This window comes from Sinocyclocheilus rhinocerous, unplaced genomic scaffold (assembly GCF_001515625.1).
Source record: "Sinocyclocheilus rhinocerous isolate Xijiao unplaced genomic scaffold, SAMN03320098_v1.1 scaffold1588, whole genome shotgun sequence".
In the NCBI taxonomy this organism is placed as follows: domain Eukaryota; kingdom Metazoa; phylum Chordata; class Actinopteri; order Cypriniformes; family Cyprinidae; genus Sinocyclocheilus; species Sinocyclocheilus rhinocerous.
This window is the reverse complement of record NW_015648510.1, coordinates 712,023-731,088: the sequence shown is the minus strand read 5'-3', so window position 1 is coordinate 731,088 and position 19,066 is coordinate 712,023. Positions and strand designations below refer to the sequence as shown.

Below are 19,066 nucleotides of genomic sequence, written 5' to 3'. Positions count from 1 at the left end.
GGCCGAAAAAGGCCTGGCCCACGACCTCGACACCTCGGTGTGAAGGTCGGGGAAAAATGGCAGGCTCCGGCATGGAGGTGGCGGCTTCGCGCGCAGGAAGCGTTCATCCAACTTGCTTCGCTGCGGCTCGGCCTGCTTCTCGGTGGGCCAATCGATCTTTAACTTGGCCACGGCATGAGTAAGCACCTCCACTAGCTCCTCATATTGGCGATTGAGGGGGCGAAACCTCTTCGACGTCCTCCACATCAGGAAGACAGGTGGAGCTTATAGAAAATAAGCATCTTTATGTTTTTCAGATCACAGATCTTGGGTATGAACTTTATAAATGAACTGCAGAGGTTAAAAGTCAACACAAAATGGCATTTACAACCCATTTTACTTTCCAAATGTAACAGAGTGAGTACATTTTCAGCCCCTTTTAAATTAACTGAATGGGTTTCTAATTAAATAATTCATGAAATCTCAGAATAAGTAGCTATTAAATCTTCTGCTGAGTGAAAATGGCAGTGGTGTACTGAAAATTGACATATTATTGAAAAACAAAAAAGAGCAACATAGGGCAAGACAATGAAAAATCAGAAATGAATTTGATTGTGAAAAATGTGTTAAAGGTGACATATCGTGAAAATCTGACTTTTCCAGGTTTTAAGTGCTATAATCAGGTCCCTGGTGCATCTACCAACCAAGGAAATGTGAAAAAGATTAACCCAATCACTTTGTTTAGGTAAGCCTTTTTCTGTAAGTGTCTGAGAAAACGAGCGCGTCTGATTTTGCTCCCTTGGTGAGTTTGAATTCTCTGTTGGAGTTCCCAATAGTGCCACAGTGCTTTGGGAATTCAGTCTGTTTCCTTAGCATTCCCAGAACTATTTGACAATAAATTTGGTTTGATGATGCAACTGGATTCTGAGTGATTGAAGCAAGTTAATATGATCATTAATATGACAAAATAGTGACGTAGAACTCAGTTTGTCTAAGAGACCACTATGCTCTAATGGTGGCTTAAAACATAATACAACTTTTACAAAATACAATAAAAAAACAAACAAAAAAAACAAACAAAGCTAAAACATTATTATTTCTAAATAACTAATACCACCAAACTTGAAAGTTTTTGCTGTTTGATTGACTACTTTATGTTGCACAAACTAAATGTCCAAATTTATATTATGTAATATTTTATGTAATGTCAACTTTTTTTTTTTTGACACAGTCTGATTAACGAATACAAAGACACACTTAAGATCATCTTATATTTCATTCCTATCAATTAGACATCTACCATCTAATCATGTTATGAGCTCCAAGACCTAAGAGGTCATTAGATTGACTGAATAATTTAACAAAATAAGTAACTCTCAGTCGCAATTATTACTTAACTATTTACTTCACAATTCAATCAAAGAAACACATCTATGTCTATGTCTAGTTGTTTAAAAAAAAAAAAATCAATCTAACCCCCCCAATAACATCATGTTTTGTTTTCACATATCTCACCTACAGGGAAAAACAGATCCTTCTTAACAAATTTAAAGCAGATTCCATTTTCTTGTAAAGCAGAATAAATCTACAGGGAAATTCTGAACTGTTTATCAGTAGGATAAACAGATATTGTGTAATTTTATATCAGAGCCTTTATTTTATTTTATTAAATTATTGTTAAAATCATATGAATCATATCAATTGCATTGCTTTAGGATTTTGAAACTATATGGATACTATTTACATGTGCATATTACTCACATGTATGTATGCGGGGTTTATGCAGTAGTAATAGGTCGTTTCCTCTCTGAAGAGCTCGAGGAGAGCGAGTAACTCCAGCACTCTCTGCATGCCATGTGCAGCAATACCTTCTGCTCCATCTCTCCTCATCTGCATTAATGGCCACAGTGCTCTGATTTTACTTTGACATCTAATAACTCCTTATCGAGGATTTTTTTTTTTTCCGGACAATAAACAATTAACAATAAAACAGGACATCACGACCCGCTCAACAATTTCAATCACCTTGTTTGCGCCTTGTGGAAACAAACTTGGGACACTTTCTCAAGACTGTGTTTATCAGTGGGAATATTAAGGACGAGTGTTTGAATTTAACTCCTCAAGACTTCCAAAGACATTCAAAGAAGGCTGAACAGGTAAAGTTGATACACAGGTAAAGTTAATATTATTTTAATGCGCTATAGTTTTGCATTCCGTCTGCACTGTACACGACGCGTAGAACGCTTCTGTAGACTCCTTCAGTGTGGACAGTTTCGTACGGGACGCGTTTCTTGCGTTCAAAAACAGTCGGACGGAGCTGAGCATAACGCATGCTTCTCGAGAAGCGTTTTAAAACGATTTGAACTTGACGGCACTAGATGTTTGAAAAAATGTTTTTCAAATGTGTAAAAATTCGCGCTAACAGCAGCGTTCTAGTTTTGACGCATCGCGTCACGGTGTAGACGCAGTGTTGGTGTGAGCTGGGATATTTGTTGATGATTTATTTTCCTCTACTTTTCCAGTGATCGAGAATGAATCAGACCGCAGGAGTCACAAACACTTACAGAAGATGCTCAAAAGGAGGCAAAGTAAGTCGTGGATTTAACTGTACGAAAATGCTTTCGTATGAAAAATATTAACAAAAACTGAACTGCAACATACACCGAAGAGCTGTTATAGTCGACTGTTGTGTCGCAAGTGACATTTCACAATGCAAAAATGGTTGAAGCTGTATGCTGGTAACTGACAAGATGTCTTGTTGGATTTGAACTTACAAGGCTGAAAGTATATATTTTTTCAATACTGCACCAGACAGACAGCAATGAAATGGGTGTAGTGAGAAATCATAGGTCATAAAGAGAGAAAAACCATAAAACAATATATGGTTTTCAGTTCCTCTATTTGTAAAACATATTTTAGCTATGTGGGTTAGCAAGTCAAAGTTCACCAAACTCAAAAGACAACAATGGTATAATATAAGCTATTTACAGTAAACTTGGTCTCCTCATGCGTTTTCTTTGATAGCCATCAGATCATGAAAAGACCAGGTTTAAATGCTCTCCAAAACGCATTCGATATGGATAGCAATCCGACGACATAAACCACTTCAGGAAGTGGGTTGAGATGTATTCCAGGCGCAGCTGGACAAGTGTAAATGCATCTGGTTGTTGAAGCCACATATGTAAATTTTACTTTTCCTAAAATGGCAAAAAGTAAATGTGTGAGAGTGTGATATACCACAGCACTAATGAAACACACATCTCAACATGTATGGTCCGCTGGAGATGAGCATCTGTCTTCAGCAATCATGCACAAAACAACACAAACGTAACTCTTCAATCTGTGGCATCTTCACATGTTCAACACAGTCATTTTCATTAAATGTGGTAAAGGCTTTTCACCAATTCTTTCACAAGTGCTGATGACGCTCTCTCAACTGTTGCAGCCTTTGATTTTGAAATCAGCTGATGAAAAATAAAATGCAGCATACAGTATCTGTTGCTTTCAGTCACATGATCTCCAAATTTGCATATAGCACAGGAATTGAAGATTGGATTTATAACAATTTTTTTTCTGAGACATTTATGTGGCCAGGTGTAAATGTAACAGTTTTAACATAAACAGATCTCTGATTTGAGAAAACACACAAAGTGTAAATGGGCCCATAAATTTAAATTATTTAGCTAAAATATCATTTTTTCCCCTCTCACGGTAGTTGAACGACAATGGGTGTACACATTCATTTTCTTAGAACAGTTCATAGTGGCCACAAGAAGTTCCAAAAAGGACCAAACCCAATAAAATAGGCAATATGACAATCATGTTCTGCAGTGATACAGTACTGTAGCTTTGCAATTTCAGTATGCAGAGTAAACAGTGCCATTTGTGAATTGCAATCGAGGGAAAGATTTTCAGTGAATAATTGAACTCAGAGCTCAAGCAGAGCCTCGGGTTCGAGCCTTCATTGAGGACAGCAAGCCAAGTTCATTTACCATTAGCAATCAGGACTGTATGGGCAGAAAAAACACCAACAACATGTTGGCCGGCGACAGCCCATGACGTCACTACTGGTGCAACTATAGTAGAAGCATGGCAGGAAACCTAGAGGACGCAGTGTCTCGTTCCCTACTCAGGGAACCATGGTTACATAAGTAACCCCCTGTTAAAGTAGGTATCCAGAGGATACATAGGTGGAGTGGTGCCCAAGGTGGAACCGTGGCTTTAACCAACTCAAGAAAGGGCACGAAGCTGCCGCGCATAACCATCACCATACAGGATTTTAGAAAATCCCTTATGTCTTGCCTACCTCCCTTTGACCCGCGACTCCTCCTACCCCTACCCGCAGGCGGGGGAGGAGCGTGAGCCACGACACTAGCCTTCTGTGCCCGTCTCTGATCCTCAGACCGAGAGGGGCCAGGACCCCTGGGTTGTTCGGGCTCAGACCTGGACCTTCTACAGGGGGCATCTTCTCATAGCCACTTTCGCGCATCCCCTCGATGTTGGTATAACGGACGGCTGCCCCTCTCTCCTCGAAAAGAGAGACAAACGAGACGCACACATCTTCTAAATGTCTTGCTAGTGCTCGCCATAATGAAGGAAGAAAGATCGCTCTTACCACGGAATGCACGCTTCAAACAAAACAGTCAATGAAGAACAAAACGGTCAGTGAAGACGAAGAAGAGAATGGCATGTTCTCCCGGCGCCTATTTATACTGTAGTCGCACCGGTAGTGACGTCATGGGCTGTCGCCGGCCAACATGTTGTTGGTGTTTTTTGAATGTATGCTTCAGAAACGGGTCACGACGAGGCGTTCCCCATAGCGACCCCTAGAGGACGCAGTTCGAAGTTCCCTTGAAAGGGAACTCAATGTTGCAACTGTGCCCACAGAGTTTTTTTCCCTGAAGTTTGATAGCAAATAGATAAACATGGTGTTGTATTAATGGAATGTACAGTGTGCATACTGTTTGCCCTCAGGCTCTTTGAATTCTCTGTTGGAGTTCCCAATAGTGCCACAGTGCTTTGGGAATTCAGTCTGTTTCCTTAGCATTCCCAGAACTATTTGACTATAAATTTGGTTTGATGATGCAACTGGGTTCTGAGTGATTGAAGCAATCTTTTATTGGATCCCACTTTTGTTTGACATGGCTATAAATGTGGAACAGTTCTCATCTTTCACTCTTTCTTATCGATTGATGCACCACCCAGACGAATACAGTTCTAGTGAAAGCTGAATTTCTGTTATGAGCACTGCATTGCAGAATAAAGTATGTGTTTATTGATCTTGATCTTTCCTGTGCTGACTACCCTTTCTGTTCTAGTACCATTAATGCATCACAAAACACCTTCGACCAACACACATTTAGTACTAGAGCTGCTTCCCAAAACAGATTTAGTATCAATAAGCTGATGTCATTTAATTTATTTAAATGCTGCAGAATCACCAGGATTGCTTATTAATTTGGATACATGCTACTGATACATGCTCTGAAAGGTCACTGATTGAAGGAGTGTATGTGAAGTGTGCGCTGTCTGATACTGAGAGAAAATCTGTCATGTTTCATTTGGATCAAACTGATAAGTGTGTGTGTTTGTGACATTTTCTCAGCCAGTGTTCCGATAATGACAGTTGGGAGCAACAGTTTGCAGGTAATCATGACGCCTTGGATCTGAAGTCAAATGTTAAAAATATGAAGTCATGTTAAATACTTTCTACCGTGACAGTTATAAGTATAGTAGTGTTAGGAACATTTTTTTTTAAATTCTGTTTATATTCTGTGCATATATTTGACCTACATTGGGACAGATCTTCAGTTTTCTTTACAGTGCAATAGAAAAGAGATTAGATACATCTCTGTAAAAAAAGAAATGAAAATAAATAAATAAATAAAATAAGAAAATTAAAGAATTTAAATAAATAAAAATGCCGTATGAATGTTCATGTCTTTCTGAACAGCCATTCATTCAAATGTAAATTTTTGTCACACTGTAAAAAATTCTAATAATTTGAATGGTAAAAGACTAAAAAGTTTACAGTAAAAACCTGTTAATTGGTTAACAGGAAGTTCGCTTACTTTATATCAGGGTTTCTCAATGGGCGGCCTCGGGCCACATCCGGCCCGTGAGAGAAAAAAGTTTGGCCAGCGCTAATTTCAAATAATGTGGCATGAAAATTCAAATGCAGCATCAGAAAGCTACATTAACTTACGTCGTGTCTACACGCAATAAAATACAATAGAACTCGTTATAATCAGTGATGCTGTCTTGGATGCGGCGTGACACGACAAATCCCCCACAGTAAACTGCTGACACGTTCTATTTATAATGTACTGACACAACGCTCAAATGATTTGCAATGCTTCCGCGTCCAGTGTAGATAAGATGTGACAGCAAAAACATGGTCAGTGTGTAGAAAAGAAAAGTGGACACGGAAAATAGATGATTCAAATGTGAATGGACTGAACAGTTTTGAGTGAGTGAGTGAGTGACTGATATCTTTGTTATGGAATACACGTGTTGGTTACTTTGAATAAAGCACACAATCTTTACCTGAGATTATCACGGTAATATTTTGTATGTTGTTCCTGCCGCGACATCGCAGAAAATAAAAACCGTTCCTAAAATAGAATCCCATGTCGCTTATTGTCACGTGACGCTGTCGCGGGTGGTTAGGACAAAAACTACAAGGAAAATATACTTTTTATCGCGTCGTGTCTGGTTGGGACACACGGTGTTACAGTTTGAGTTTGATCCCCCCAAAAGAATCTAAGCTTAAAAATATGAATACTGACAAATCTAATAATTGAATCTGCAATTAGGAAAAGTGGAGAAAAGAGATCCAGTCTGGGAAAGAGCAGGAACAGTTGATTTGCATGGCAGAGGATCTGCAAGGAGGAATGGCGGAGGATCCCCAAATCCAGGTGTGAAAACCTTGTTGCATCTTTCCCAAAAAGACTCATGGCTGTATTAGATCAAATGGGTGCTTCTACTAAATACTGAGCATTTTTCAGTTTTTCTTTTTTAATAAATCTGCAAAGATGTCAACAATTCTGTGTTTTTCTGTCAATATGGGGTGCTGTGTCTACATTAATGAGGAAAAAAAATTAACTTAAATGATTTTAGCAAATGGCTGCAATATAACAAAGAGTGAAAAATTTAAGGGGGTCTGAATACTTTCCGTACCCACTGTATATATATATATATATATAGGTCTGTGACTGTGGCCCTTGTCTTGGTATTGTTGGCAGAATTCGGCCCTCGGCGAAAACTAATTGAGGAACCCTGCTGTAAATGGTGAAAAAGTGTAATAGAAGTGCAATAGAAGTGTAAAATACTGAAAAATAATAAGTCATCTGGTAATTTACAGTTAAAAACAAACATAGCCTAAACTGACATTCCCATGTCACAACTTGGATATTTGAGTTGAATAAACATTTTAAGGCAGCACAAATGCTTACTTTTTAAGATGAAGCAACATTTCTTTTATAGTGTTGTTAAACAAATGTTTGTTGTATTATTCATTAGTGTCATGTGTGTTACCGTGATGGTGTTTTGTATTTGTGTGTGACACTCAGCACCTTCCATAATATTGGTACTTGCGCAGCTTGTGGAAAAGCTACCTACATTTTTAAGGTGGTTGACAGTAAACTGTATAAGATACAGCAGTTTTTTTGAGTCTTGAGTTTGAGTCTTATTACTAGATAAAAATAAATCAAACAAATGACACAAAAGTTATCTAAGAGTATTTGTGTTCCATCACTGATGGTAACTGTCCTGGTCCAGAGGCAGCAAAGCAGCCACAATCCATTATACTTCTGATGTGTAGAGGGTGTTTGCAAAATGTTTTATTTAAAGCAAAAATTACTATTTTTGACATTTACAAAACATTAGTAGTTGTTGTCTGACTCAAGTCACATAGTCTTTGTCGACCTTTTCTTCCTAGAAAACAGTGGCGTCCTACTGCTTCCTACTGTCCAGCCATGCACATCATTTATGGTCATTGTTTGCTTTCTGCATAGTGGCAAAATGCATGGACTCATAATTTCACAATTAAGCCGATTATCTTAGAAATATGATTAAAGTGTACTTTCAAATGTACTGACAAGCATTTCTGGTGAGCTAAAATACACTTTAATGTTATTTATTTAATGCACAAACAAAATATTATTAAAACAATTATTGTACAAAATGAAAAATAATAATACTTTATAATAAAATTATGTAATTTAAAGTTGAATTAAGTTGAATTTAAACTTAATTTGAGATTATTACAAAGTGCACTTTTTAAAAGTACTTAAGTGTGTTAAGAAACTCACGAAAGTGTATTTTCTTTAAGTACAACTTATTTTGTTACCATATGCAAGTATAATTTTTTGAAAATATACTTTTATGATTTGAAGTACACTACAAGTTCACATTCAGTTCAATTAAACATTTTCCCCCACAGGAATATAGGTTATATGTATATTTTTATATTGAATATTCTTGAAGAAATACAGCTGTACAGATAAAGCTCATTGTCTAATTCATTTTGAACATAAATGATAATTTTGAAAAATAAGCTATAGATGCATGGATTTTTGCTAATGACTGAGTTTGAATGAGAAACAAATGCCATGTGTTTTGATAGATATGCTTGCTGCATGCATTTGTGCGAAAGCAATTAAAAAGATCCACTGCTGACAGACACTGCTGTTCAACCGACTGTATGATGAGTTTTGAAGATGTGCCGTAGGTATTAAGATCATTGGTGAGTGAAAGACTGAATGTAGTTGTTTTGTAGGCTTTACAGTTGCTCACATCTCAAAGTCTTTGTAAGCCTCAAATCAAATTCTAGACTTCTTCTACCTGAATCCTGAGGTCTACAGTACTGTTTGTGTCTGTCACTGCCGTGGTCATTGCGTTCAGTTGTTGATGGCAGCCTTGGCCACTGTTCCTCACAGTGTAATGAAGTATATGTAAGGACAACACCATCAGTTATGTCCCTAAGGCAGGACACACATCATGGTATTATTATCTTTATGACAAGCTGTGACAATGGCAGGAACGCAGAGGTGTGAAGGGAAACCTGTATTATCTCTGAAGCCTTTGAGGATTCAGTGTATCTTGTGGACAGAAGTGTAGAGTGTCACTTTGTGTGGGTTTTGTGTCCACTCAACTGAGGCTCAAGAAGAGTTTGATGAATCGTTCTGTAGGAAACATGTCATGACACTATACTGGAGCAGAGAGCAACTTTACAAAGAAGAAGTAGGATTCATGCAGAGAGTATTTGTCACATGCACCAGTAAGGCCCTTGTTTGTCTGCAGAAAACAGTAGGATATATTTATCTGGGTATAGGAGCCTATATGAAATATATACTATTCATATTTCTGGTACAGTTAAAAAAATGGTAGCCTGCAATTGAGACTGTAAAAAGATATTTCTACCTGATTTAACCCATATAAAGTTATAGTTTTGGTTGTATATTGTAATGTATTTAGGTTGATTCAGCAGTATTAAACAGATTTTACTTGAATAAATCCTGTCAATTTAGATGTTATGAATTTATTTCAGTGTAAATTATATTTAACAGTCCACTAAAACAGTTTTCGCAGCACTTTTAAAGTGAGTTGAATGGCACTAAAAGTGCATTCAGTATCCTCTAAAACAGATTAATGTGGATGTTCCAACATTAGGCTGAATTACTTTGGTTGTTGTATTTATCACAGCAGTTCAGAAATGAAATGTCTGTTGAGCGGCGCTAAAAGGTTAATGCTCTATTGCAAACCTAACCAATAGTGTTAACAAAAGGAAACTTGAGCACTCATGTTGTTTTAGCTTGCTTTTATAAGTCTTTGAGCTCTTTTATTATGACTTACGTTTCACTGAACTCGAAAGACTGGACTCATGCAATGCTGTACCAGGTGAGTTGCAGAGCAAGTTTATTATGTCAGAAAAACATACATATGGAGCTGGTTATGTGATGCAGATGTCAAAATATATGTATTTTGGCTAAAGCGTGTTAAGGTCATAACATGGTATTGTTCAAGGAGCTGTGTGAAAACAAGTCATTAATCAATAATCTGCCTCTGTAATTGCTGGAAATGGTAGTGAATTTTGCAAAAGTTCAACATTTTCTAATGCAGTATTTACAACACTCAATCTAAGTCGGACAATATATCAGTCTGTCACTCATTATGGGACACCCATTGATCTCATGGACATGGAGGTATGTGGGTACTGTTTGAGACAGGACCACTGGCTCACCCATGAGGTTGGCCTGTTTTAGAATAGCAAAAAGAAGAAATTATTGGTGATTTTCTACAGTATGTGTGAAAGAAACGTAGTTTTATAGGGTGTTTGCATTAAGGTCTAGATCAATTTATTGAGTTAATTTTTCATGCTGTGTGTTATTTCCCCCAGTCAATACTTTCAGTACTGCAGAGATTCATAAAAACCTGGAAATATCAAGAAATATAGGGATTTTTCAAGCCTAAAAAAAAATCATTGAAATTGGATGGGGGAAAAAAAGTGTAATTTTTTTTTTCTAGTTTACATTTGTGCTCTAAAACAGTGGTTCCCAATCCTGGTCCTGGAGGCACCCCACACAACAAAAAGTTGTTATCGTGACAGGCCTACCCCAACACTGCATGTTTTGCATGTTTCCTTAATCAAACACACCTGATTCAGGTCATCAGCTCATTAGTAGAGACTCCAAGACCTGAAATTGGTGCGTCAGAGAAAGGAGACATGCAAAATGTGCAGTGTTGCGGTGCCTCCAGGACCAGGGTTGGGAACCACTGCTCTAAAATATTTCATGTGCAAAAAATTGCTATTTTTAAATGCAATAAAAAAAATGTAAAATGGTAGAAAGTTGTGAAACTTGATACTTTTGGGGAATCGTGCAAAGTCTAAAACCTCTTGCAAATTCTTCTTCAGTAGGAAGAAACATACTTTATCCATGGGCATGTCAGGATATCACAGAATTCCTCAGTGTAGTTTGCATTCTTTTTTTTTTTATTATTTTGAAGAAATTAAATGTGTGTTTGCTTATCTGTTTTAACTATTAAATACTTTTTCTGTGCTTTGGTAAACAACAGCTTTTAACATTTGGTTCATTTTCCCTGCTGGCAAGCTGTAGCAGCAGTTTACCACTAGAGGTCCCTATAGTAATACATTCATATAAGGGAAGGTTTGGTACTGTACATTTGGGACTGATAACATATGCTGATTTTGCTTATCGGATATGGCAGTTTAATAAGAAAATGGATGTGAGCGTATGCCATCTATTGAGCATGATGTACATAAAAACACAGATAAAGAGCTGTAGATCCTTATTTGATTATGTGCAGGCAGATTTACCACCGTTCACTGAAGTAAACATTGCACATGCATATATTGAGCTATATTGCTAAACCTAAGCTTGAATTTTAGTAGGGCTGAAGAAGAACATGTTTATGCTATCTGCGGAAAGTAAAAGCATCTCAGCAAATCAGCATAACAGGAGTGGATAGAGGAAAGAGTTTCTTTGCTATGGCACTATGCTCACTAGTTATATCTAGACAGTTTTATCTGAAAATAAGACCAAGAACAAACTGTTGTGATGAGGATGAAGTGGCCCCAAGTGCTCTCCAAACTTTTCCAAAACTTTTAAAACAAGCACTAAAGAACACCTGCTCGAAGGAAATCCGAGTCTCCCATGACTTTCCCAGCATCTGCTAAATGATTGTGGCTGTAAACCTGAGTGGTTTCTGCTTTACTCTTCCTGGAAAGACACACAGTCCGTTTCATTCTTAGTTTTACCTGGAGGCAAGTTCACAAGACTTGTAAATTCACCATGAGGCTTTGTCATAGTTTCTGGTTGCATTCAGTCATTGGAAACTTCAGAATGCTTCACTGCTTACAGGATAAACATGTAGTGGTAGCCAACAGAAGAGTTTGTTGTTTCTACTACAGACTAAAGTTCTAATAATTAGACATGAATAACACCTTATCTCATGTAGCTTGTTAAGAGGTAATCTAATACTTCTCTAATGCAGATATTTATGATTTTACACAAGAAAACAGACAAAAATCCCATAGAGGTGCATTGATACATTGACTTGGGGGGGAGGGGGTGGACTCTTTCTACTTGGGCTAGAAAGTATAACCACCAAGTTACCATCCATTTCAGTGCCTTGGCATTGTGACAGTGATTTTTGCATAGACAGATTGGATACCATTTGCATTTCCTTTTGTAAACATTTAGTACTTCCTTTAAAGCTATGCCAGTCATGTAGGTTTTTGTATGACGCTGTCCATGGTGCTGCTGGGTCTTGGTGCTGAAGTGCTGGACAGCTCCTGATCTAAATAACACACCTATTTTCTTTTGGATTCCACAAGAAACCTGCTATAGGAGAGACGACTCACTGAACAGATTGTGTTCTCTTTATTCACTAAGGTTTTACATGCTGTTTGTGAGAAACGTTGATTTGCATTTATTCAGTTTTCAAGAAATATGTTATTACGCTATGAGAGATGGAAGGCTTTTACCTGATTTTTACTCCAACAAAAATATACCAAGACTTTTTCATTTTCTAAAGAAAATGTAAGTGGTGCACTGCTACACAGTTGCTAATGTATTCTGAGTGGTTGTTAGTGTTTTGCTATGCAGTTGCTAGGGTGTTTTGAGTGGTTGCTAGGTTGAAAGCCCAACTTTAAATTACTATGATATTCTGGCCTTAGATATGACTCAGGTTCTTACTTCAATGTAAGCATATGGGATTTCTGCACTTATTATATTGTTGAGAATTTTATTTTTAATATCTTAATATATAGTTTATTTGAAAAGAACACGTGCACAACAAGTTGTATGATTTGAGGAATCATTCATGCCTGTAGCAGAAATGGTGCAAGATATTTGTTCATATCACCAACCGTATGAGCAATAGTTACTAGTGATGCTTAACAAAAACCATTAATGAACTCATGGTGGAGAGAGAAAATTTTATCCTGTCCTCCATACATAATTAAAATTAAATAATAAAGGTTTAATGTTGTTTCTCTCTTTTGGGGATATGATGAAAAAAATGAATTCCTATTCACTGATTCATATGCGTTATTATTATTCAAATGCATAGTAATTGGAAATGTTTTGCGATCAGTAAAAGAGGCAGTATTGAATTTTTTTAAGGCAAATTTTGCCATTAAAAAAGTAGGAAAATCTATTTTAATTGATCCTAATCTTATTTATGTTTAATCTTTTTGATTGTGCACAACTAATCTACTAACCTCAGTTGAAAGTAGGGACTTGACCCAGGCTCAGAGGTGATGGTAGTCACGCTGTGTTTTGCACTGAAGTGTATCCCATAATTACAGTGGCAAGATTAGCCAACAGTGCAGCAGTGAGCTCATTGAAATGTGCCAGCTATCGAGCGTTAATTCATTACTCAGTCTGCTCCAATCTATAGTTATCACTGGAGGTTCCATAGCACAACTTATTGAAATAAGCATTGATTTGAGAGAGCAGTCTGTGGTGGGGTGGGGTACTTAATTTATTATTTGCAATGTGCCTAATTATTGCTTTTGAAGTGTTTTCATACCCATTAACTAAGTATTTTATTCAATGTCTGGAGAGGGGAAACCACATCATCAGCCTAATGCAATGCTCAGTAAAGCTGCCTTAATCAAATATAAGCAGAATATGTGTTAGTAAAAGCTAAATGTCTAAAAATTCAGCTTTCTTCTAAACCTTTAAACAAAAACCCTCTAAAACATATTGTGTTCGTTTGTGAGTACTTACCCATACGACTAGTTTTTGCCACTGACATCCTGTTCTGGGGTGAAATTCCTAGAAGAACTGTTAGCCAACTATGGATTGTTTCCCAAAAAACTTGCAAGGTTGGAATTACAGCTCTTGACCTGTGGTTAGAAGCATAGTTTTACTATGACGTGGACACTACTTCAGTCTGTGTGCATTGAATTTATTTAATACACGAGTTTCACAATTTGAGTTGAATTACTGAAATAAATGAACTTTTCCACGACATTCTAATTTATTGAGATGCACCTGTATACATAAATACATACTCTTGGTCCCAATAAGCAAGCTAAAATGCAATACATTCTATATTGTTCTTTATTTTTTTTAATGTATTAATTTTTTTATATATATCATTCTTGATATGATACCAACACTACCATGTATTGTGCATGTTATTTTTTGACAGACATTGTATTTGAAAACAGATGGATTGTAAGGTAATAATTATTTACTTCTTAACCGGCAAGTATTCAGTGAAGTGACTGATGCCCATGAGTGTGTTATGTTGATGTTTTTAGTTCTAATATTCCAACCGACAGCCAGCCTACATTTCTGACAGACGTTATAATGTGCTTGAGCGGTGAACTGTTTAATTTTTTAGTATTATAAACCATTATAAAAAGTAAAGTTCATTATACTTATTTTATGGAATGATGTTTATTTTGTGGCTTAAATTACATGTTACTAAAAGACATGTTTGACTTGTTAAAAATGTTACCAAAATAAACACATTTATTTATTTTCTTATATACAGTGGTTTTATTGTATACCCATAAACCCATAAAAATGCAGATCCTGTTCTAAATAATAGTGAAAAATCATTATTAGTCCTTTTAAAGTGGCATTCATATAAAATACTAAATCAATTCTATTTAAAATTGTATTTTGACAATTTAGTTGAGCATTGGAATAATTTTAGATGTTTACTTTAAAATAAAAATAATATTTACTCCACAATACTAAAAACCCCTCATTAACAAATAGACATAATCGTTACAGCAGTATCTTGGAGAAATTACATTGTTGAGAAGCCTACTGACCTGCAGTCTATGGTAATTACATACTGCATAACATCATTTAAAAAAATTTATGGCTTTGTTTTGTTTGTGCAAATTAACTAATGTTCTGACATTAACTGTGATCCCAAATCAGTTAATTAGTATAAGTTATTACTCCACAACCTGCGTGTGATGTCAGTAATGATAGTCCTATATTGTTGAACCAACAAGGTTCAAATGAAGGAGGTATGACAATGTTGCTACGGTTTTTAGGAAATAGTTATGACCAGTTGGTTAGTTTATCCAGTGATGCATCGTACCATGGTATTTAATCAGCGAGTTACATCATTGGATGGGAGACGCACTGCTGGACATCTTGAATTACTTCAATTAGTCCATTTGCAGTCAAAAGAAGGAGTGGGGAAGTGATAGCAACCCATGTCCTCTCTCCTTCAAGGCCAGCAAAGTAATCATGGCCTGTAAGAATGAGTTCACCAGAGGCTGGAAAGCACTGAGCCACAGCCACGGATAACTAAGGGAATTAGACCTTGAGTAGAGACACAGCAAGAGACAGAGAAGACCATCTATAATTCACAAGCTCAGGCACTTAATTAGTGAAGCAACTTTCTGCATGTCAACTAACAATGTGTCCTAACCAGACACGGCCTGATGGAGCGACAAGCGATAAAAGCTATCTTTTCCATGTAAGTCTGAGTTTTTTTTCCTTTATCAACCACAACCATAAGTAATGAGGGATGGGACATTCAATCACTTGATTAGTCTTTCTGCTGAGACATGCCTTTGCGATGCTTCTGAAATATTTAGTATAATGCAATGGAAAATTTCTAATATGTATAGTCAGAATACATGGCAGGTTTTGAATGCCTGCCATTCAATAGTAAGAAATGTTTCTTGAGCACCAAGTCAGCTTATTAGAATGATTTCTGAAAGTTCATGTGACTCTAAAGACTGGAGTAAAGGCTGCTGTAAATTCAGCATTGCCATCACAGCAAAAAGTTATTTTGAAATATATACATAAGAAATATTTAAATTGTAATAATGTTTCACAATAATATGGTTTTCACTGTATTTTGATCAAATAAATGCAGCCAGTTACTGCTTAATAATTTTCAATAAGACAACATTTCCATTTCATGCATATGCAATATTTATTATTTCCTTTTATTTATTAAATTTTTTTTTTGAAAATCTTAATAATAATAGTATATACGTATAGTCAGAATACATGGCAGGTTTTGAATGCCTGCCATTCAATAGTAAGAAATGTTTCTTGAGCACCAAGTCAGCTTATTAGAATGATTTCTGAAAGTTCATGTGACTCTAAAGACTGGAGTAAAGGCTGCTGTAAATTCAGCATTGCCATCACAGCAAAAAGTTATTTTGAAATATATACATAAGAAATATTTAAATTGTAATAATGTTTCACAATAATATGGTTTTCACTGTATTTTGATCAAATAAATGCAGCCAGTTTCTGCTTAATAATTTTCAATAAGACAACATTTCCATTTCATGCATATGCAATATTTATTATTTCCTTTTATTTATTAATTTTTTTTTTTTTGAAAATCTTAATAATAATAGTATATACTCTCATATAGTAAAATAACATGTTTGTTTGCTATTTTTAACTTTTAAATATCTGTCAGGTTTTTACAGTTCAAATAAATGCAAACTGTTTGCTTGAATGAACTTTTTCCCAGTATCATATCATATGCATCAGAATCAGATGTTCATGTTCAATTATATAATTGCAGTATTAATAGTCTCAATCAGCATTCTGAATAACTTGATGACTTGGAATATAAATGAGACTGTAATTAAAAATCCAATTTAAAATTCAGCAAAGGGAAGACCAAGTCCCTAGTAGTTCCCATGGTTTTGAAATTAAATGTTTAACAAGCACAACTAATGTATTTGAAGGGATAGTTCACCAAGCTAAAAAAAATGTTTCAGTTGTTTTTGTCCATACAATGAAAGCCGATGGGGTCCATAACAACAGACCACACTGATGGGAAAAAGAGACTTTTTTGAAAATACCTTCTTCTTCTTTTTTTGTTCCACCGGAGAAAGTAATTCATGCAGGTTTGGAACAACATGAGAGTAAGTAAATGATGACAGAATTTTCATTTTTTTGGGTAAACAATCCCTTTAAGTGTCATGGTTACTGTTGGCTGTGATGGTCAATTAGAAGGGTATTGGGTCAGGTCAGGCCCAGGTTGGGTTCATTGTCTCTGGCTTTGACTACAGAGGAAGGCAGCTTTTAATTACTAGATATGGCTGTGTCACACACCAGCTCACCACCATCACCACAGGCTGACAAACACGACTGATTGAGGTCTCAAACCCAGCGGATCGGCTGCATAAACTCTGCCTAATGAATTCCTGCCCGACGTTACTCCACCTCTGCCTCATATTAATAGTGATTAGTGACACTTTTGTAAGCTAATGCGGATCGCTGCTGGGGAGAGAGGGTGATGGAGGTGATACTTATTCAAGGGAAAGAGCAGAGAAGAGAAGATGAGAAGCATCGCTGCTGCGGTGGACTGCCGCTGGGACGATATTGTCGTAAAACCACTAGACGGACGATGTGATTTATTGCGTGTGTGCATTGCTGCCTGCAGATTTTGCTGCAACAGCACTTCTATGAGCTATTTGATCAGTTGCTGTGGCTCAGCTCTGGACCTACTGTAATAAAGCACAAAACAGGTGCTCTGGCCAAATGAGCAAAATCACTCCTCAATGAGCACAAATAGAGAACACTTCCAAGAACTTCTATTCATCTGTTTGTCTGTCTGTCTATCTATCCATCTATTTAAGGTAACCAGACATCCCTGCTTTCTAGGAACAGTTCTGGTTTTTGGTGTCCTTCTGGAGCTGTCCGTGGATATGTCCCTGTTTTACAGCAAATGCAAAACAGCCTGCAAATACACTGGGGAAACAAAATTACTTGGTCCTGTATTTAAGCCATGAAGAACATAACCTGGACGAGAGCAGAGTGCTATTATCATCAATTATGAAAAGAGACACTGTTGTCACATACTAACTAAATGTGTTAAATTAAAGTAATACTGTTTGCATCAGTGGTGTGTGGTGGTGTTCAGAAATGAGAAGGAAAAATCCTCAAAAAGTCCTTATTTACACTATCAGAAAACAAAACAAACAAAAAAATAAATAAAATTTACATTAAAGGGGTCATGACATGAGAAATCAAACTTTGTACCATTAAAACGTCCTGCAAGTTTTATAGAGTAAAACGTCCTCCTCATTATAAACAAAGTATTTATTTAATCAAGCTCCAAATACGGCTCGTTTGACATCACCTGGGCACAAACATTTGTATAATCATTGCCTCCAGAGCAAGGCATCGACAAATAGTCATCTTCTCACCATAGGCCCCTCCCACTGGCATTCAGCTGACACTTGAAATAAAATAGAAATTACAATCACTGCCGCTATCTTGTCTACACTGGATACAGTGTACAGATGTGCGCTCGCTTTCTGACACAGTCGCACTTGAGTTTGTCGTCAATAGAACAAATGGAGTGAAAGAACATTCACTTTGACACTTTGTTTGGTTTAAACAGCTCGTTCGTGTCTTTGTACAGATATCAGAAGGATCCCAGCGTAAGTGGATGGTTTATTTTTAATGGCATCCCGGATCGTGTGAGAGGATTTATCTGAGTATTTTGTTTTGTAATCGAGGCACAGTGTCATGGAGATTTCACAAAGAAAAATTTGTTGAAAGCTGAAGCGGTACTAGATCTGACTTCATCACAAACCGTAAGTGAATGCTTTCATAATGCTTTGTCTGGAAAAGACCTTTTTTAATTTTGTTGTCTAAACACTCATGTGCAATAGCGAGGGGGCGTTGATACGGTTTCCTTTGCAATGACATTAGCCAATCATAACAGTGGCCGATTCCTGACAAGCCTTAAAGGACCCACCCCTTAAAACAGGTCGTTTGAGACAGAGGTCAGAATGAGGGTTGAAAATAATCATTTACATTTATTCCAAAATAATAACTCAATAACAATTTAAACAATATATTTTATTTGTGAACTCATGTTCAGCTATTCTTTTTAATAGTTAACTTTTAACTATTTTTGAATTTGTCAGGTCATCAGTCATCAAAGCTTGGTAAATATTGCTCACAGATGAAGAGATTTACTTTAAACTTCACCAAGCTGATTGCTCACTAAAAACTCCCACAGATCATGTTTTCAGACCATTTCAAGTCTTATTTTGACGTAACAAAGTGGTTACATCTAAGTGTGTGAGTTGTTTACT

General features: G+C 36.6%; 1 protein-coding gene across 1 annotated transcript in view; it reads left to right on the top strand.

The window, feature by feature from the left end:
- The first annotated feature begins 1,805 nt into the window (after positions 1–1,805).
- Positions 1,806–19,066, top strand: part of LOC107709766 (dipeptidyl aminopeptidase-like protein 6) — a 355,032-nt gene continuing 337,771 nt past the window's right edge. The window contains exons 1-2 of the mRNA XM_016514371.1: positions 1,806–2,135; positions 2,502–2,567. Coding sequence (XP_016369857.1) covers positions 2,511–2,567 — 57 coding nt within the window. The 5' untranslated portion in view covers positions 1,806–2,135; positions 2,502–2,510. The remainder of the gene's footprint in view (positions 2,136–2,501; positions 2,568–19,066) is intronic.